The sequence below is a fragment of the Pipra filicauda genome, unplaced genomic scaffold (genome assembly GCF_003945595.2).
Source record: "Pipra filicauda isolate LSUMZ 115617 unplaced genomic scaffold, ASM394559v2 scaffold54_size4384275_pilon, whole genome shotgun sequence".
In the NCBI taxonomy this organism is placed as follows: domain Eukaryota; kingdom Metazoa; phylum Chordata; class Aves; order Passeriformes; family Pipridae; genus Pipra; species Pipra filicauda.
Genome location: NW_024104698.1, coordinates 1,474,840 through 1,495,986, shown reverse-complemented (window position 1 = coordinate 1,495,986; position 21,147 = coordinate 1,474,840). Strand labels below are relative to the sequence as shown.

General features: G+C 36.7%; 2 protein-coding genes across 5 annotated transcripts; one reads left to right on the top strand and one right to left on the bottom strand.

The window, feature by feature from the left end:
- Positions 1-334: 334 nt before the first annotated feature.
- CUNH12orf50 (chromosome unknown C12orf50 homolog) lies at positions 335-13,904 on the bottom strand. Of its 4 annotated transcripts, none has more exons than XM_027732920.2 (12): positions 13,471-13,903; positions 11,889-12,012; positions 9,559-9,723; positions 8,226-8,303; positions 8,017-8,130; positions 6,611-6,730; positions 5,430-5,540; positions 4,025-4,132; positions 3,599-3,796; positions 2,056-2,145; positions 1,317-1,408; positions 335-738 (listed from the first exon to the last, which is right to left on the bottom strand). In XM_027732920.2, exons 1-12 carry the CDS (start codon positions 13,477-13,479, stop codon positions 679-681), a joined length of 1,269 nt encoding a protein of 422 aa, XP_027588721.1. In that variant the 5' UTR covers positions 13,480-13,903; the 3' UTR covers positions 335-678. The 4 variants fall into 4 exon arrangements, with proteins under 4 accessions (XP_027588721.1, XP_027588719.1, XP_027588720.1 ...); XM_027732918.2 differs by having other exon boundaries at positions 335-741; positions 13,471-13,900; XM_027732919.2 differs by having other exon boundaries at positions 335-741; positions 2,056-2,142; positions 13,471-13,900.
- Positions 13,581-20,808, top strand: CUNH12orf29 (chromosome unknown C12orf29 homolog). The gene is made up of 7 exons (XM_027732917.2): positions 13,581-14,411; positions 16,089-16,206; positions 16,826-16,921; positions 17,328-17,444; positions 17,785-17,979; positions 19,121-19,290; positions 19,860-20,808. The coding sequence occupies exons 1-7, from the start codon at positions 13,752-13,754 to the stop codon at positions 20,046-20,048; spliced, it is 1,545 nt and encodes a 514-aa protein (XP_027588718.2). The 5' UTR covers positions 13,581-13,751; the 3' UTR covers positions 20,049-20,808.
- The last annotated feature ends 339 nt before the right edge of the window (positions 20,809-21,147 follow it).

The following is a 21,147-nucleotide window of genomic DNA, read 5'->3' as shown; positions in this document are numbered from 1 at the left end:
AAGATATGAAGTCACGTATATGTAACACCTCAGTATGAAGTTTGTTTCTCCAGGAAGCAATATTAAAATTTCATTCTTATCAGTCTTCCTCTCAGTCTTTACCCAACTCTTCATATTTTAGTTTAAAATGTGTGCAAATACATATTTCATTTAATTCTGAGAGTTTTGTTGTGAAGTTCATTTAGTTCAAAACACAGTTCTGTTTCTCTGCTAAAATTTCAAGATCAAATTCAGACTGAGCCCCCAAACATCTGGCAAACAGCTAAGCCATCTAAGAATATGGCTTTTACACCAGAACAGCTACATTCTATTGTTGTCCACATCAAAAGTCTTCTGAAACTGCTAAGTAAATAGTATTTATTCATATTAGGAATTATGCCTTTAAAGATCTGTCAAATAAAAAAGGGGAAGACTGCTTAGGGATATTTTTGCTCTCTATGGATATCTATTACTGTCAGTCTTCTGGTGTACAGCCATAATCTGTAAAAATAACTTCAACTGCCAAATTTTCACAATGGATTAAACTTAGTGAATATATTAAACACCTTTATATGTGACTGTGCAGAGTATACTTTTTAAATTTTTTAGCCAGCTTAGAAACATTACAGTGTAATTCCTACACCTTCTTTATGGAATTTGCAGGTTCATCATCTTTTTGTATTCCAGTTGATAATCTCCTCATTTTCCTTTAGATTTTTCTTTTTCTCCTTTTCTATTGCCTTCCATGTCTTCTTGGCTCTGCTGTCAAAATAGATATACAGAACATTTTGTACATAATTTACTAGAGTAAAACTACATACTCTTTCAGAAAGATTTAAGCAGTAAACATGAGACAGAGGTTCTAATCTCTGCTTTCAAGACAGCTGTAAAATGCATTAATGGTCCTTAGAGTGTCTTGCGAACGTTTTGTAGCCTGAGTCTTTTTATGAATTTGGACCTCAGCTGCTTGTCATTCAGCCATTGCTGATGCTTCATGAACAATCAAACAGAGAAACAAAAAGACCACTCATATAGTCTCTACTGTGTTTGTCCTGTGCTAGAATCCAAAACTTGTTTTTTGTAGTACTCCACTATAAAGGTAGTTTTCATTTTGCTTTCATACCAGTATTATTGTAAAAAAATTTAGAAATCACAGGGTAGTTATACAGGCAAAAGTACATGTCTGCAAACAAACAAAACTACTCTTTCAGACTGCTTAACATTGATTAGAATCTTGCAGGTTTTGACTGGGCAAGTCTTACAAGCACTTTACATTTTCTAGGTGTGAGGAGACATGTCACTTGACCTAAAAAGACTAAACCATTTTTATCAATTACCTGAGTGGTTGTTTTAAACTTAGAGATTGGTTTTGCCTGTGGATTTCTTTTTCTCCAAGTTGGTGAATTAGAAGATCCTGAAGTATATTTGCCTGTAGGGGAAAACATACATGTTGTTTCTTTATTTCAGACACAATTTTAGGTAAGACTCTCTTAGTGTGATATGTGAATTAAATATTACGTTAGCTGAGTGTCAATGAACGCATCAGGTGAATAACATTTCACTTCTGAAACACAAGCTAGTATTAAAGACAGACTATCTAATACTTTAAAGATCATTTGTAATATTGCAGCATTTCTGTGATACAGGATCTTCCAAATAAGGTGGTTCTGCCATGGACATCGTTGGTTTTAACAAAGGGAATGTTTCTGTGCTGAAGATCTTCCCAAAGGCATCAATTGCTAATCCATACTAATCAAACTAATCCATAATCCAACCTCCTGTTTGGGAAAGCACTATAATATAGTGCTTTCACAGGGCCAGATTATGTTTTAGCACATATGTTTTAGCATAACATAGCACAAGGCTATATTATGTTTTTCTGCTAGACAATTGATTGTGCCTCAGAGTATGGTGCCTAATCACAAGCCACTTTCTAGAAAATTTGATTTAAAATTAATATTATTAATATTGATTTAATAATAACAGAAGATAGTTCTATCTTAATTCAATAACTCAAATTATTAATTTAATAATCATCCTAAAATTTTCAGTTTATGCACAACATGTAAGTATTACCATAGTTTTCTGTTTGTGTCCAAAATCTCCTATTGTTGTCAGGCTGATTCTTCTGTTTTGAGCATTTCTGACCATATGATTCAGGTACTGCTAGAAAGAAAGGCAGTAAAAACATTAATGATTGCTCCTACAACAAAAATGTTGATTACCATTTTTTCTGAAATGCTCTATCTTTTTTTAACATGGAAATTTGATAAAATGCACTCTTCATATTAAGAATGTTCTCTCTATATCTCTATACCAACCTGTTCACATTTAATGAAAGCAACCATTCAGAGAAAAAACAAAAAACACACAGCTATTTGTCCTCAAGACTAAGCAGTGATGTTGGAATTCATGTCACTTAACTTTAGTCAACTTAAAGTAGGCATTACTCTGTCTGAAGGAAGTTCCTGTTATTAAAAATTAAGACAGGGAGTCACCTCAAGATGGAGATTCAATACAGCTTAAAAGATGGCTGAAACTGGCAAGATGAAATCACTTTCTTAACTTATGGTTATTTAAATTATTTCCCACTGAATTTGTTGACAAAATGACAGATGAAAAAATACAATTATCCAGGGAAACCATGGACACAGAAGGTGGAAAGGCAAATAAAGCCCAAATGATGTACGAAGCTCTATTAGAAAGATAAAAATAAAGTTATAAAATCAGAGTTACATCCAAAACAGATTCCCAGAAAGAAAGATGTAAGGCTCAGAATCCCACCTGTAGGTTTCTTGTCAAATTAATGACATAGCATGTATCATCAAGAGGACAGTAGAGTATTTCAAAGATGGAAAAAAAGATGAAGGAAAACATCATCCTGCATGAATGGGAGGAGGAAGGGATTCAGTCCTTTGTCCAACATAACTAATGTGAAAAAATAATACTAATATAAATCACAAAAATGTCCACTCTATTTAAATAGGTAAGAGAAGTTTGAATAAGACCCAAACCCATGTTTATTCAAGATGAAAAATAACCCTAAATAATGACAATAAATATAAATGCATAGCAATCTTTAACTCTGGTGAAATCCTAGTTGTGGAATTATACTATGCAAAGCAAGGTCATTTTTTCACACCTTACTGGGACAATAAAAGTTGAATAAGAAATATTTCTTAAGACAAAACATAAATTCTACTGTAAAATTACTTCTATTATCATTAGTTAGAATAAAATAAAAAGTTAAAAGTGGAGTTTTTTTAACCCTAATAAAGTTTACTAAATATTTGGAAAGAATAAATCACATAAAAGATGCTGTAAAGCTGGGTAACTGTATATTTGTGCACATTAGTACATCACTGCATTCATGAATTCCTGCTGTGAAGGTGGCTTAATTATTGTTTGTGGATTTTCTTTCTGACAAATTGTAAAGCTTTATAAATCTTTACATTTCTGTCTATGGATATGGTTGAAATCTATTTGTCAAAATTATGCTTAATCAAATTTACTTATACCTGTATTTAGGCATAAATAACATATTTACCTGCAGGGACACAATTGACTGCAGCACAATACAGACAGTCATTTTAAGAATTCTGCATAAGCAGGAGCCCACCTGTAGATCCATTGAACTTTGGTTTCTGAGTGACTGTACGATAGACTACATATGCTGATCGTCGAGGTTCTGGAGAATTTAAATTAGTGTATCTTCCAGTTTCTTTCCCATAAGGACTGGAAGAAGCAGTTTCATCATTCTTACTTTGACCCCTTTGTTGGTACCTTGGTTTTACTTTGGGGTCCAAAGTCTGATTTCCTAGAAGTGAAAATACAAACAAAAAGTTGTGCTATTACTCAAAATTTGACATATTGCAGGAGACTGGAGACTAGACAATAAGATTAAAAAAATATTCTTTGTGGATAGTCCAATCCAAATACGGACTGTCCACATTTGACACTAAGAACAGAAACTAACTAGGTAGTGCTAAATCATCTCACAGTTTAGTAAATAAAAATGAATAAACCAGCAGTTTTCTGCAAATACCTTTGCCAGTTACTGTATTAGCTGAATTTCTTGGCTCCTCAGAAATGCATTTATTTTCTTTTACTTCCTTACAGCGATGGTTCTTTACCAGCTCAGTGTGGTTTGTCTCTGATGAATTAAAATAACATATATTTACTTTTTTAGAAAGCAGACAAAATGTTCTTATCCAAAACTGTTGTGGTGTTTTGAAAACATAATCTCCCACCTCATGCATGGTTTGTCTTGGGCAGAACATGGTTTCACATGTTGGATGAAATTCGTTCATCATTCTCCAAAGAGAAATTAAAAGTGCCTCTCTTCCCTCTAGCAGAAGAAATCTTGAAAGCCAACTCAAAAATTAACTCTACAGGCAAAGACCAGATCATCCTTTCTATACACTTCATAAGTGATGTGTGGACCTTTGGAACACCCATGGTTGAGCCCATGGAGACCACCCCATGCACTCCAAAGGACACCTGGCTGAACTGTGAATGATTTCTGCCTGTAGCATCTAGATACATCCTGAACGTGGGCAGTACATGAACATAACAAAATACATAATGAGGAGAATAAAATAGCAATAGCATTTGTTGCATAGATAAGCTCACTTCAAACTACAAACAGAACTTCAGAAGGAAAGTTTCAGTATAAGGTAACAACAGTGCTCTTCTCCTGGCCCCTTCTACTCTTCAGGAAGATGTGACTTTGATCTTCCTTTTCTCCCACTGATGTAAGTAAACACTTTTGGTTTCTCTCATTTCAGGCCAGAATGTGGCAGAAATCCTCTACTTTTTCTTTAGTTTATGGGGTAGTTTAAAGACAAAATCTCTTTTTTTTTTCTTTTTACTCTAAAACTGCCAAGAAATAACCGGGTAACAATCTACCTACAGATTGATACAATAATCATATTGATACATATTCTACATTGACAAATAAATTCTGAAATTCTTTGGGAAAAGAATGAAGCTTATGATCAAGGTACTTTGGTGTAGGTATTTTAATTTGTTGTATGTGACTAGTTTTTAATAGGCATACTTTATCACAAGTGTAACTGTATTTTTACTGGTTCTATTAAGTCCCATTTTCTGTGAGATACCACCTACATTGAAATCTGTTTTACTTGACAGAATTGGCACGTGCACAGTGCTCCCTGTGATCTAACACTTGAGCATCAAAGATTTTAATAACTCAGGGACTAATCCTGCCCACATTGAATCTAACAGAGGATGCAAACTAGCTAAAAGGAGCAGAAACGAACCATAGCATACAATGACTGCTGTCATCTTGCAGTGAAAGAAATCACACTGTTAATGGGAAATTTCAATTCAGATTGGTTTCACACAAAATATATAATGCCCACCACACTTGCAGAGGAACAAAAATGATCTAAAATATAAAAATTTGGAAATATATAATAATGGATTACCTTTCGCATTGGAATACTTGGATGAAATTCGTTCTTTTTCCCAAGGTAGTGGTGCCTCAAATCTGGTCCCATCAAAAAATGTGCTCCTCTGTGTCCCAGAACCACCACCTCCTGGAGGAAAGGAGTCTCAAAAAGTTATCTACACTCAAGAGCACCCTGAGAAAGGTGAACAGTGTAGAGTCTGCTTTCTATATCGCATAGTTTTAGCTGAACTGAATAAAAAAGTACAACCACCAAAGAGCTGATTCAATAAAGCCCACAAAATAAGAGGAGGGGAAAAAAAAAGCTTTGAATACATACAGGTGTAAACAGAGATTTAATTATTGCATTGTTTCCCACTGGTAACTGTTTATATCAACATAAAGAATGTTTAAAAGAAAGATACATTTGTATATAAAGGTCACAGGAAAAGAAGTAGCACATAAGATACATTTTTACTGTCCAATAAAGTTCTGGAGCTACAAGACCCACACCAGTTTGCTCCAAGTTAGAGCAAGCAGCCCTGGCATGGTAGTGCATTGACAAACTAAGGGGGGGAAAAGAATACTACAACAATTACTACTATTTTTACCACTAATAAATATTTATGAAGAAAAAGGATTGAATACCACCGAGTACTAAGTAAATTCAAGGAGAATGGAGCATTATTCAGCTTTAATGACTATTCAATACTGAACTCAAAGGGTCAAAACACTGTGTCTTCATCTACATCAACCAAGTTTATGCAGAGGGATAGGATCCTGTTACACAAGATAGAGGACTGCAGCTTTGTTATTTCTCTGTAAGATAACTGAAAAACTTAAAGCTTATTCACCTCAACTAGGGATAGTCTCACAAATGTAATGGTTTTTGAAAACATTTCATCATGTGCGCATCTCTACACTTGCTTTTTTGTAACTCCACAGAATCCTTTCTTTCCCAAAATTCAGTATGAAAAAAGTCAATTGTAATCAGCTTAAAGGATTTTTTTTCAGTATAATCCTAAGATAAGCATAATACATAATCATAAACAGTGGTTTTGATTGTTATAATTAATGGTGCAGCATGAGAAAGAGTGTCTAGAACATAAAGAACAAAGAATAACTCAAATGTAAAGTGTTGAAGTTTAATGCATGCATTTTTGGTTATTTCATTTACCACATGATGTTCAGCAATGAGAAGCTGATGCTACAGTATATTACCTCCATTGTCAAAGGATTTATGATCTTTTCTGGGAGTACTCTCTATTGGTACTCTCCTTTCTGAACTCTCTTTCTCTTTTCTTGCATTATTACATTTTGTAGGAATTGTGTTACCATCACCTGGAAAGGCAACAGAGAATGTTTAGCTGTGGGTAAGCCCAGGGAATGGTACTGACATTCTCCGCCTCCCACCTCTATGAGCCAGTGATTAGAGCAATTTCTCTTAACCTCTCGTTTCATAACCTTCTTTCTCTTTTATCAGTTATTTGGATCCTGTCTAGTGTAACTGATGCATAACTTTCATGCTCTCTAAGATAATATCATAATACATAGGCTAAAGAAGACTGTGGCATCAAAGTAAAGACCTAGCTATAAACTACCTGCTTATTCATGAGTTTCTCACTTTCCATGAATCATATTTTTGAATCCTCACTGAATGAATTTATGTCATTTTCAAGATGTACCAAAGCCCCAGAGAACTAAAATGAAAAACTGCTTTGGGGAAACATATCTATCCTTTCCTCTAAATATGATAAAGATATACACTTCCTAAAAGCTATGTTTATGTATTCGTTATTGATTCCCTCATCTGTAGACTAAATGTATCTATATATGTGTTAGAAATAGCTTATCGAAACTACTTTATTTACAAACATTTTAAATTTAGAAAATAGAAGAGAATAATGAATGAAGTATCATAATAGCTGTGGTAAATATTTATGAATCTGTATTTATTTGACCTTAACTATGCTGGATGAAGCCCAGCATTTGAAACAAAATGGAACTCTTTCGTTTCAAGACCCTTGAGGGGGGTATTTACTTAATCTAAATTTAGTTATAGAAAAGTTTGCTCTATCACTACATTTTGCTATCTAGACACCCAAGATAGTCAGCAGAGAGGGCAGAGCACCTCTGGCAAAGTGACTCATCTCACCTTCCTTTGGTGCATCTGCTGATGCAATAAATAGCCCCATAAGAGTTCCAGTCTTTCTCAACTTACAACAGAGAGCCTTGATGAGAAATTTAAACTACATTCCTAACATTAGGATGGTTAAAATTAGACTACGCAAATCTTGATTGTGAAGAAAAATTATATGAAAGACCTATGTTGTGCATGTCAGGAAAGTACACACATTGCCTTAATGACCCATTTCTACCTTTTCCATGTAGAATTGATGCAGGTAGTCACATAAGTGCGACTATATATCTATATCTATATCTATATATGGTAAAAATTAATGAAGTGGTTTGGCAATATGCTTACAAATACAAATATGTTCTTTGTAATATTTTATTTTCACTAAATTTAAAAAGTGGCAAAGAAGTGCAAACTATGTAATAGTTTTGCCCTGTTACAGCCATTTTAAAAGTGGTAAACACAGTTCAAGGGAATTAAAAGTACTTGCCTTTCTGTAAGTTTTGTTCAGTAGCTTCCAAGGGTAGTAGCTCATCTTGCCAAGGTGAAGACACAGTTTTTGTTGATTGGTGTTTGTGAGGGTTCTGAATTCCATAATACTCTCCTAAACATGCCCCAAGAGGGGGAAAAAAAAGGCCCCAAAGATTACTGTATTGGCAGCATTGCTGTTTAGAAAAGAGTGACTAATTTCATATTTACCAGATTTATAGCATATATCCCTTATTGCTCTTTCCTCTTCAATATCTGCAGTGGTCTTGGGCCTCAAGTTAGAAACAGCTGTAGGAAATATTTATAAAAGATTACAAGATAATCTTTTGAATACGAATATCTTCAACATTTCTTAATAATCAAATACCATAATGACTTTCATTTCTATCATCGGTTATTTTTGTTTCTGACTGCAACCTCTGCTTCCAGACAGCAAAATGACTCCTTAACATGAGGTATTTTCATGTATAATGGAATTGCAGTTAAAACACATATTAAGAAGCAAATGTTTGTTCATTTAAAGTGATTCAAAAGCATCTCAGGTATTCATTTTGAAAATAATCCTTCATTTACACCCACAACGAAATCTGATTCAAAATGTCACCAGACAGGGTGACACCTTTGCCAAAAGTTACTACTCAGTAGTGTCTGCTATCAGAGCTGGTGAAGTGAGTGCTCCTTACCTCTCTCAGTTAAAGCTCTGAAGACTAGCAAAGGCCTGCCTTCTATATTGTTTGAGTTAATGCGGCATATTCAGACTGAAAATATGTTAGGAAGCTCTAGCAGGCTGCCCTACCTGATGGGCACTACAATAATTTGCTGAGTGCACTCCTGAGAGTAGGTCATTCTCTCACTTTTCACTCTTCAGGAATGTGCAATTTGTTCATTCCCTAAGAATGTCGTATCTCTAAGTGAGATACAGTCAAAGGTTTAAATATATTAACATATATATATATGTATATACACATAAACATTCAGTCAAACTAGTGAAGAGTTTTGCATGGACTCTCTTCACTAGATTTAAGAATAACTTCCTCTAAAAAAATTAGACTGCCTGCAGAGTTTAGTAAATCAGTTGATGAAATTAAGTGTAACTCACTCACACAACTATCTTTTGTAAAAAACCTGTGACTTCACCTTCAGTGATGAGTGTGTACAGCCCTTGTTCAAAAATTTGTTTCCCAGAAAAGAAGTACCTCCTAAGCTTGTAATTTCATCTCAAAATTTTGAAGAGTTTTTGATGGCCATATGAATTGTGGATCGTATTTTAAACTTAATTTAATAAAAAAAGGTATGTGAATTATACCACTATTGAAATATATACTAAAAATTACAAGGGAGTTAGAAAAAATTGCCTTGCTTACATCTGGTGACTATCAGTTTCAACATTTTAAGGATTAGCTGAAAACTATTTAAAAAGACTTGTCAACAACTCTTTTATAAAAATGTAGTGGTTATTACAATAAATCACCTGTGAAGTACATTGCAAGAATTGACAAAAGCCATTTAACTTCCTTATAAAAGAAAAAAATAAACTGTTTACAGTTCTCTTCCTCTCCATCGTCCTCTTCATCATCCTCTTCATCACTGAGGTTTATAATCAGTGGAGGATGAATTGGCAGTAAAATATTCTCTTGATTTCTGAGTGAGTCTTGACGAAGGACTGGATGCAGAATCCCTCCTTGGACATCCTGTTTTAATGGGACATCTGCAAACAAGAGCATTAGATGTACTTCATTAGGAGTGAACTAGAATGTCAAATCCACATTCACACTAGCAGGTATACTTTTGACATCCTTATCAGGATTGGGCATTATCTTGTGCAGAGATTGGCAAGAGAACACCTTCCAACTCCAGAAAGTAGGAAAAACACAGGTACTAGCTCCTCTGAATGTACGGATGAGGCACTGCTGAATACAGACTTTTGAAAGAGGAACGTTTTTATCACTAAGCTGTTTAAAAAAGGCTGGTTATCTCTTCCAGCTGGTGGATAGATTAATTTGAGTCAGCAAACTTCTTTCTTCCAATCCCTTTTAAGACATTTACAAGATAGAGAAATGCGTGATTAATCATTCCTGGATTGAAATGAGTGAGTGGGTGACTTTAGGATCCCACCTATGAAAATATTTTAAACATGCTGAATAACAGGCAAGTTGTATCATCTCATGGTATCCATTTTGAAGAATTTAGCAATGCTAAGTACAGAATTGCCCATTTTAAACTTGCAGATATTTTTTTCCTATCAACTCTCTTTAATAGGTACAAGGAATGCGTAGTTCATAAAAATAATTTACACTTAATTAGAAGAAAATCAGAAAATATATTATTTTCCTCAGGAATTTCTCTATATAATGTTTGCAGCAAAATGGCTTCAGTACTGGGATAACATACTCCAAGAGCCAGGAAATGCAATGGACTGAAAAGATAAATGATGAAAAATGTTGAATCTATTTGTACTGTTCGAGCTGACCTATAATTCTGTGCATTATATTAAAGAAGTTGGATATATTTTCCAGTTTAAAAGAAAGTGTGGGCATTTTTCTATTATTCCAGTTGTTGTTATTCTTATGCATCTCTTGCTTGCCTATGAGCAGCATGTATATCATATTAAACCCATTTTTATAACACTATTGCAGATCAGATTTGTTGCATCTCATGAAAGAGATGTGTAAGATAAAACACTGACTTCGTAGAGCCTTTTTCGCTGTCCAGAACAGGATATTATTAGCTCCGGGTAGTATAAGCCAAAACAAACTTAAATTAGTTTAACAACATTTCTAAGTATTAGCACAAATAAATGCAAGTTTAATATTTGCAAACAGACTTCGAATTTGTACATATTGCAATAAAAAGTCAAAGGACTGTGTCTGTTTTCTGCTTCTGCTTGTTGGACGTTGCTCATAGTTCCTCTTGGGCATAGTCTGTGACTCTCACCACACCTAAAAGTGGGACTATGCTGTGTAAGTGGGAACTGTGCTAAAAGCATTATGGGCACTCAGTGAAACAGCACTCAAGTTCTTGCTTTGGTCCTGTGTGGTTAGTTAAGCTCCACATGCTCAGATATGACACGCTATGTTTTTCTGGGGGAATTTCAGGAACACAAGGTTTCATGTTGACTTGCTCTCCTCACTCCTGCTTCTGACATCTGTCTTGGTTCTTTGCTCTGGACTCTTACCCTGTTCTGGGTTCCGGCTGCCTACCAGGACTCCTAATAGTCAAGAGTTCCTCTTAGAGAGGGCTGAGGAAAAAACCCCAACTTGTAATGGTGGGAGTTTCCACAAAGAAGTGTGCTGCCTTACACACTATTACCGTACTTCAGCAACGTGCAACCAATGTTCAAGCCTGAAAATTTTATTCAAAACGATGAACTGGAAATATATCTGCACACACATCACTGTAATCTGATGTTATCTCTTCAAGGGTTGTCTCATCCATACAACATGTACTCTATCAACAAATATCACTATTAGTGTCCCTACCAACCTCCTCCCCAACCACACACACTACTTTTAATTTCTCTTAAATGATTATCTGCATACTAACCATTTTAACTATGAGAGAGCTGTCAAAAATACAAGTTAAGCAACATTTTTACTCCATGGATCTCAGCACCTAAATTGCCATTTGTGACTTGATCTTTCATGTCACTAATAGGTATGAAGATTCGTAATATGACAGGTAAAATAATTCATGTGGCAATCCTTCTTTGCCTTGAGCTTGCTGGGATAGCAGATCATACCTGATTGGTTCACCATGGTCCATTTCTTGACCATATTATATATTACATAAGCACTGGAAGTAAATGCTGGGAGCACATTTTTGTCTATTTCCTTACTCTAATGAACAAATTGTTGAGAAAATATTTTTACTCACTGTTACTCGGTGGCAAATAAAGTCCATTTATATTACGGGGTTTTCTGTGAAAGAAGTCACAGCTTATCCTCCTACAGCCTACGGGCTCTGTCTCCCAGAAACAGGAGAACTTGCTGTAGTTTTGCTGCCAGAGAAAACAGTTTTCAGGTATTGTAAGTATAACAATCAAAAAATGGACTAAATGGATTAGCACAATGTGACCACTGGACTGAACATATGACAGTTCACACTGTTGTAAACATATAACTAAGATTTTGTGGGACCATGTTCTGATAGTTTACAACATTTCAAATTATCCTGAAAGTTATCTTAAGTTCCAGATAGGTCTAAAGTTATCTTGAGTTAGGTCAACAGAGTTTGATGATGTAAAACTGTTCCTAGATTAGAAGAGAAGTAAGGCAGTCTACTTAGTTTACTGCAGACTTTTCATGAGAGGCTGGGAGGAAAAAAAATCTATTAGCCACTTAACTGGCATGTGGCTGAGTTTTCTATCCTGTTCAATGGGAAAATCAGATCAATCTCCAATGAAATGTGCTGTATAAGTGCAAACTAGTACTGTCTTACTATTAAAAGGCATAGGTCTATGGGGAAATATGGGGTAAGAAACAAAACCCAGAAAGATTCCCAACAAAAAAATGAAAAGAAATGGGAATTGACATTATGAGACTGTTGCCATCACACTGCTCACCATCTTTCAGCTGTTTTTATAGATAACAAACAAAAGCCTAATGGGAATAATAACTCTACATGGATTTTTTTAATTATTGTTTCTTTACTCATACGTACACTGCTGCTCTTTCTCTGTTGATCAATGTAGCACCAGCTAAAATGTCTGCACAAAACTACAGAGATAGTACTTTCATGACAAGTGACTTTTGTTAGTAATACATAAAATTATTGTTCTATAGCACTGTCTTATTAAAGTTTACAGTTTTTAGCATAATCTCTGATGGTGCAATTCATTTATCCTTATAAGCTGAGGTATCTTTCTCAAGCATATGTTAAACTTGTAATTCCAAAGAGGCAAGTGCTCATGAGCACTACCCTGACTATGTAAACTCAGGTTTATACCCTGGATTTGAACGGCATCCTAGCTGAGAGCTGTAAATGCCAGGTTGCCAGTTACTTCTAAATGATTTTTTGTGTCATTTTTTAGACAAAACCAGAGCCACACTTGAAAATATTGGAATATTTGGAGGCAGGTTTCACTGAATTCCAGATATTAACAACTTTGTCTACGAGTAACATCTCCAAAACTTTTGGACTGTAGTGACTACAACTGGGCCATCCCACCAGACACACTGGGGTCTGGAGTCAAAGCCCATCTCCCTGGCATTAACCCCTAAATCCCCAACTCTTAAAAATGGATGCAATAAGCAGGAGCCCATACCCACGCCTGGATTATTACCAGGTGGAATATAAATATTTCTTTAAATTAAAGCTATGCTATCAGCTGTCAGGAAAATCATAATCTTATCCTGAAAACAGTAGTTTTCCTTCAAATACTGGACCTTCAGATGAAATGAAACTCAGATGGACAGTGTAGCTAAAACAAAAGATAGCTGAGTGAAGCAGGTGGTACCTTCTCCATGTGGTTGAACTGTTGAACTGAACTGAAAGCAGTTGTTAGCCAGGATGGAATGTTACATTTTGACAGTTGCCAACTGCTCCTCCAGCTTGGGACATCGGCATGATGCTGCTACATGATCTGTCCAGGCTGAACATCTTCCTTTATCTCTCTTGCTTGCAAGAAAGCATAGAAAAACAAACTGTTTCAAAGAGTCTCCCATTCTAGTGCTTCCTTAGTGTAAAACGGAAAAAAACCCATTTGGTGGGGCTTAAATAATACCCAACTTCTTGTTGATGGAACTATGGTTTTGGGAACAAACCTTTGTCACCGCAAAGATACCACAGCCTGCTAGGCAACAGCAGCCAGAGAGAGGAGTGAAAGTATATGTGAGTAAGAACCCTCAGGCACCAAGCTCAGGGAAGGAGAGGGACTTCTGGCACCAGAGCAGAGATTCTCTCTTGCAGCCCATGGTGCAGCCCATGGGGAGGCACCTGTGCCCCTGCAGCCCATGGAAGTCCACGGCGGAACAGAGATCCACCTGCAGCCCATGGAGGGCCCCGCACCGGAGAAGGTGGATGCACCCTAAGGAGCAGGCTGCTGGTAGGACCTTGGACCCATGGAGGCAGGAGTCTACTCTTGTGGGAGCCGCCGCTGGGCAAAGTGGAGCTGCCCCTGGCCCCGGGCCGGGCAGAGGCCACCGCCTCGCTGAGGGCCGATGGAGGGAACTGGCCCCGATGCCCCCGGTGCTCGGTCGCTCAGCAGCGTCCCAGGCGGGGCCGGGCGGACTCCATTTCCCGTGGCGCAGCGCGGCCGGGGCGGCGCAGGCGCGCTGCCGGGCGCGGCGGGAGCGGGCGGCCGTGGCCATGAGGCGGCGGAGCGCCGTGCAGCGCAAGGTGCCCTGTCTGTTCGTCACCGAGGTGAAGAAGGAGCCGTCGGCCAAGAGGGAGCGCCAGGTGCCCGGGGCGGCAGGGGACGGGGGAGCGGGAGGCAGGCAGGCGGGGCTAGGCCTCTGCACGAGCCCGGAGGAAATCGCTGGGCCGCGGGTTGCCACAGCACCGACCGTGTCAGGGCCGCCTGGCCACAGCCGAGTGGCGACAGGTTTGGCTGCAGATTCTGAGCGAAATGCACGGTAGCGGTTCTCCCCCTGAAATACAGGGAAGAAGGGCTTTTTGGGTGCCGTTTCAGCTCAGCCCCACGCAGAAATGTTGTCGCCCTGATGTTGTGTTTGCTTTTTCTAAGTGAAGGCCGCTCCTACGTGACCGCATTGGGAGCCCGTGTAAAACCACTCTGCTGTCCCCGCCTGTGAGCCTGGCAGGGAAAAAAAAAGGAGCTTGTCTATTTCTTTGTTTTGGTTTGGTTTTTGTTTGTTTTCATTTTGTGGTCGAAGGAATATCAGGCTTATGACAGAATAATTAATTTGAGGCTGTGAGACGTGGGCAAGTTGGGGTGGCATTCACCTGCAGATCTCCAGCTTGTGTTTCCTGATTTTAGTAGCAGCTGCGTAGTGAACTTGAATCCAGCTGGGTGACTCGGTCCCACTGGCGATTGGCTTTTGGACCGAAGACCTGAAATGGTTGCACAAAAGACAGTAATGTAATTGTTCAACTCAGGGTACCAGCACCTGGTACCTGAAAATGGTCATGTAAGGGTACATCCCTACACTGTTGTTCCTTCATACAGGAAAAGTGAACGAGGTATTAGATCTGGAACTGGCACACGCTGTTTTGGGGTTATTTACAAAGTTTAGGTAAAGATAAAATGGGGTTATGACTGGTAGGGAAGAAAGGGGGTGGTGGTGCTGATAAAACCAATGGGATTGTTTTCTCACAACCCTGAAATTTTTCTTTATTGTGTAATTTTTAGTCTTAATATACGCTGTATGTCATGGTTACAGATTTATAACTAAAATGTGAAACAGAGGTGTCGTGTAACAAAAGCATTCTGTTTCAAGACTTCTGCAAGACAAGGACTTGCTTTGTGTCCACTGAAAGAGACAGTGTCCAGCTTAAAAGACAAAGTTGACTGGGGAGAGAAGAAGGAAGTATGATGACTGTAGAGGAGAAGATTTGAATCCAAACACAACTGCTTGCATGTTTGTAGTGAAAGTGTTAGAGAAGCTGTAATATCTTACTAGAAATTTCTGTTAGTTGGCTATTTGTTTCAGATCCACAGATCATGTATTTCTTTGCTCTTTTGAAGCACAGAAGTATTTAGTTGATAGCACTGATACTAAGTATTTAATACCAGGATGTTTTGGCCACCTTGCATTCCACTGGTCTGTGTATTGCACTAACATGATGCTGTTGACTTTCAGCTCCAAACTGAAAGCGTGGGAGAGCTAGTCATGAGTCATCTTAAAATATTGCAGCATTGGACTGGACCCCTTCTAGTTTATATGCCCTATTTAAAGTGGAAAGCAAAATCATCTTTGAATGCTAATCAAGAATGGAAAAGGGGGAGAGAATTAGCAAACAGATTGCCTTGGTTCTTCTGTCTTAAGAGCATTTTGCAAACTGTCAAGTGTTGAAGAAACAAGGGTGTATTTCGATAGTGTTAGAAATCAGTAGAGGCCAACTGTAAGGAACCCTATGAGAGCAAGGCAATAACATAGCCACTTGTCTTCTTTTCAGCCATTTAAAGTTTTGGCAACTGAAACTATATCTGGAAAGGCATTAGCGGCAGATATACACAATGCAATTCCTACGGAAAAGGTGGACGGAACCTGCTGTTACGTAACTACCTATAAAGGTAAGAAGGAAGACCCTTATGCAGATTTCTCATGCTGACTAGAAGCCTTGCTTTACTTAGTTTTCATTTTCATGGTATGATTTATTTACAGCTGTTGTGAAGTCAACTGTCATGAAGCATCTTGACCACAAAGTAATAGCTACCATAGACTTAGCAGGTGTTTCTGAAGGTGTTACAGATTTTAGTCTCTAAATACATGAAGTATGGTTTAAGTGAACACGACAATCCAGGAACTATTCCAGTTTTAAAATGTCGTATTAGTAAGTCTTCCTTGCACACTGGGACTTGTATAATAGTGTCTGATTTCCTTGGGGAAGATTAATAGAATTATGGAGTTGGGGTGGAAATGAGAAGACTGTGATTCATTGCATCACTGGGGTTCTTGCCTTTCCGTGAAATTGTAAAAAACTTTGTATTATATTAGGCAAGACTGTATCTAGAATCTAAAATAGATTTTTAGATTCATATAGTGTAACTTATGACTTTAAATAGCAGATTTGGATATAAAATTTCTCTAGTGGCAGTTGAGAATTCTTGCCTGTTACACAGTTGATTTCAGTACTCTGCACTGTATGGTTACCTCAGTAACATGCTGGTTTTCTCTCTCTGGAAACGCTAGGGCAACCCTATCTATGGGCCAGACTGGATCGAAGACCCAGCAAACAAGGCGAAAAAAAGTTTAGACAATTCTTGCATTCATTGAAAGATTGCAAAGGTCTGTGAAGATTTCTTTCCTTCTTTTTGGCAAAGTAAGTTAGCCAGTTGGAAAAACTAGTCTAACGTGGGAAATGTCAGTGATCCTGCTCCTATTTTTTTAACGTCACTCTTTACTTTGAGAGAGGTTTAAACTGGCATAGGGAGGTATTTTTTTGATCTTAGTTAGTTTTTGAACTTTTAAACTACTTAAAGGCTACGTGCTTCTTTAAACCATCCTAATTGTAGACTACTTGAGTGCAACAGATATTGGTGCTTGTATGAAGTAACTGGGACTACTGTCTGTAAAACCAGGTTTAGATCAATGGTACTTTAATAATTGCATTGAAAAACAACAAACATTGAAAACTGTTAGCAAAATTGGCTAACAGTTTGCTGAAAACTAAATGTCGCATTTATATGTTTAGAATTTGCATGGAATATTGAAGAGGATTTCAAGCCTGTTCCAGATACCTGGATTCCAGCAAAGGACTTAGAGTTCTCTAATGGCAATCCATTGCCCGATGAAAATGGACATATGCCAGGTACCTATGATGCAGCACAGGTAAAATTGGGGAAAGGGGTGGGTGAGGGTGGGTGTGTGAATTTTGGAGTGAATTAGAATTAGTTCCAGAGTTAAAAATAGCAGTTATTGTATTTAAAAAAAAAGAATTGTAATGTCATTCATTCACTATCCAGGAAGGCATAAATGTCACATTTGCATGCTTCTGACACACGACAGTTTCTCTTGTTACTCTTTCTGTTTGTAGTTAACTGTGGTTTCTTGGTTTTTTGTTGTTTTTTTTTTTAAATGCATGTAGAGGTCTATTGCATACTTAATAACCTGAGATGCTTACTTTGGTAAAATGCAGTGTTTTCTCATAGGTTGGGTGCCTGTGGAGAAAAATAGTAAGCAGTATTGCTGGCACTCATCTGTTATAAATTATGAGGCTGAAATAGCACTGGTATTGAAACGCCATGCTGACCCAGGGCTTCTGGAAATCAGTCCAGTGCCGTTATCAGAACTTCTAGAACAAACATTGGAGCTTATTGGGACTAATATTAATGCAAATCCGTATGGTAAGTTTGTATGGTCTGTGCTTAAATACTTTTTTAATGTAGTGCTATTTTTGAGTGAAAACTATGCATTTCCTTTGTGTAAGTTTTTTTTAAAAGTTCTCTCGTAGCAACCTTCATAGAAGGGAGAGAAAGGGCTAGCTGAAGGAACAGTCACCCAAAAATACCTTAGAACCTTAGAAAGCTTAGTTGTCATGGGACTAGTTATCTCTATTAAACCTCAGTGCTATAAAAATGCTTTGCTTTAGTCTTTCAAAAAATATTTTGACTGGAAAAGCTGTTTTAAATATTACTATTAAAATATTAAAATAACTTTTTAAGATTGTTTCTTGGTGCCTTTTCTTCACTTTTTTTACTTGCTCTTCTGATGCTGTTTAGTCCATTGAAGTAGAAAATTTTATTCAACCATTTTTGGAGCCCCTAGAATTAGTCATAAGTTGCAATTTTTAAATTATGAAAAAGGAATTTTTTTTAAGGAAGTGTAATTTAAGCTAAATTTTGGTTGTGGCTTCTTCCTTTAAAAGCCTTATAACAAAAAAACAATTGGATATGAGCACAAGTGAGTTCTAATTCCAGAGCTTTGCTGTCAGGATAACTTGCAAGGACAGTCATATCTGGTCTAAGCATTTTCCCAGTACATAAAAAGAACTGCAAAAAAAAAAAATTCAGTAGCTGTATTCTTAAATGAAGATTTGTGATGAACAGTCAGTGAAGAGGCAGTGCAGTTGTTAACAGCCTGGCTTAAGTATTCATCCATATTCATGAAAAGATATGCCAGATTTTCTGGAACTAAGATGTTTGTGCCATTGACTGTGATCTGAAGTGTGAAGAATTTAGCCAGTAGCGTTATTGGTACTGAGGAGGTGACCAGAAGGACAAAACATACAACTGTAAAAATCTCTGTGTCATGTTTATTTTATTCAAAGGAGAAGGAGATTTAAATAAATAAATTAAAATGTGAGGATAGACAGCTGCATCTGATACTTAAAAATACACTTAATGTTTTGTTAAAGGCAGGACGATGTTGTAGTATCTAATAGAAATCCACAGAGTACTTTTAAGATAGCCACAGTAACAAAAATGAGAAAAATTTTAAGGTATCACATGTTAACTAACAGGAATATATTTGTTTCTTTAAACATAGGATTAGGAAGCAAGAAGCACCCTGTACATCTTCTGGTACCACATGGAGCATTTGAAATAAAGAATCCACCTACTTTGAAGCAAAATGACATACTGTCTTGGTTTGAAAGCTGCAGTGAGGGTAAAGTTGAAGGAATTGTGTGGCACTGCCATGATGGGTGTTTAATCAAGGTAAATATAAGGATAGACATGTGAAAAACACTACAGTAATTCACAGTATGTGAAGTATTGTACAGTACTCATTTTTTGTCTCTTTTTCCAAATTTTTTAATAATAAATGTCCTCCATCAAATGAGATGACAGTAGAATTAGTCAAGCCACTGAATCACTGCAATGATGACATTGAACATTTTCATTCCCAACATTATGCTAACAAAGTAATTGAGAACATAGTATTTTCTTGCCTCTCTATATAGGAATCATTAATTTTAAATCTTAATTCTTTTATTTAAAAATTAATTTCTTGTATTGATGACTTATGGAACAAGTATTATTAATAAGAATGTGATTTTTTTTTTAATTAGCACGTTTGTATTATTTCTGAAACTGTGGAGGACACCTTGGTTCTAGTTTGCCTTTTGTGCTTCATTGTTACTCATGTTATTCAGATAACTGATTAATGGTTTTAAGTGCCCTAATGCAGAGGATCCTAGAACCCACACATACCCACACCCCCCCAACCTGGAAGTTGTGCTACTCTATCAAAATTGCTGAGTTGATCATCTTTCTTTTTATTTTAGCTCCATCGCCATCATCTTGATTTACCCTGGCCACTTGCAGAGACATACCTGAATTCTCAGCCTGTTGTAATTTCTTTTAATAGAAGTAAATATGAATGTGACTTTGAACCAAAGAGTTTGTTTCACCATTTCTCAAACTTGGATGGTCAACGATTTGACAGACTCAAAGATATCAAGTTTGATGCTTAAAATGATTTTCTGCTTCTAAGTTAATTGTCCCGTTTGCTGCATTCCTCTTACTTGTGTCTACCACAGAACTTTTTACAAATAATCTACCAGCTTAGGCAACAGCCCAGGTACTGTATCATTTTAAGTTTATCCTAAATGACTAATTTCAGATAATAGAGATCTGACAGCCAGAGCAAGATCCAGCTTCCAGCATGTTTATTTTCTTTTCTGAAAAATCCTTAACTTTTGAACCCATTTCTGGAAACTGTCAGCATTAAGTGTAAGAAGTATTGTTGTCTATCAATGAGTCATTCTAAAAGCTTAGTTAATGAATGCAATCAAATGGAAAAGTTACATAGGTTGCACTTTTAAAAATATAATTGTTATGACACTATTATATGTAGGATTCAGATTTAGGATCTAGTTTCTTTACAGTAAAGAACATATTTCTGATGGGACCAGAATTTGTCTAAAATTTGATAACTTTTTTTTAAGTAGTAACAGTTTCTTATAGGGCAAAACTTTTCCCTGTATTATTTAACATAAGCATTATACTATTACTTGAAACCCCAATTACTCTCTATCCTATGGGCACTTCCACTATTTTGGGATAAAAAGAATAAATAATAGAAAGTATACTAGTTTTATTTTGGAGATCCTTAGTACTTGGAGAGAGACATGGCTTAATAATTTCCACTTACAACTGCATCTCAATTAGGACACTTCAAGGGTATATTAAGTACAATAAGGCATATAAATAATAAAGGTGAGACTGAATGACTGTTTGAGTTGGTTTTATTTTATTTCTGCTATAAAAGTATACATCCAGCTATATAAAATATACAAAATAAAAAATCAATTATGTACAAAAATACCTTTGGTTTGGCTGAAATACTATAGTTTAATTTTCAGTTCTTTGTTCTTGGGTTTTTTAAAATTGAGGTAAAAATAAGCAGGGATGTAAATACAGCCATCCCACATACTGACCCTGAGTTCAGAGTTAAACAGCATGGTCAGATGAGACAGCAAGTGCAAATTATCTATTCTTATTAATCTGGAATTTAGCACACTTAGCTACATATGCTGACATTTTAAGAGTTTCTCAACTTTTAGGATAAGC

Excerpts from the sequence above, each read along its gene's own strand:
- CUNH12orf50 (XM_027732918.2), bottom strand. Across the intron at positions 8,131-8,225 it reads GGATATATGCTATAAATCTG|GAGAGTATTATGGAATTCAG; the intron begins GTAAATATGAAA and ends GGGCATGTTTAG. Across the intron at positions 6,731-8,016 it reads TGAACAAAACTTACAGAAAG|GTGATGGTAACACAATTCCT; the intron begins GCAAGTACTTTT and ends TTGCCTTTCCAG.
- CUNH12orf29 (XM_027732917.2), top strand. The coding sequence starts at position 13,752 with ATGGAACTATGGTTTTGGGAACAAACCTTTGTCACCGCAAAGATACCA. Across the intron at positions 14,412-16,088 it reads CGGCCAAGAGGGAGCGCCAG|CCATTTAAAGTTTTGGCAAC; the intron begins GTGCCCGGGGCG and ends TCTTCTTTTCAG. Across the intron at positions 16,922-17,327 it reads TTCATTGAAAGATTGCAAAG|AATTTGCATGGAATATTGAA; the intron begins GTCTGTGAAGAT and ends TTATATGTTTAG.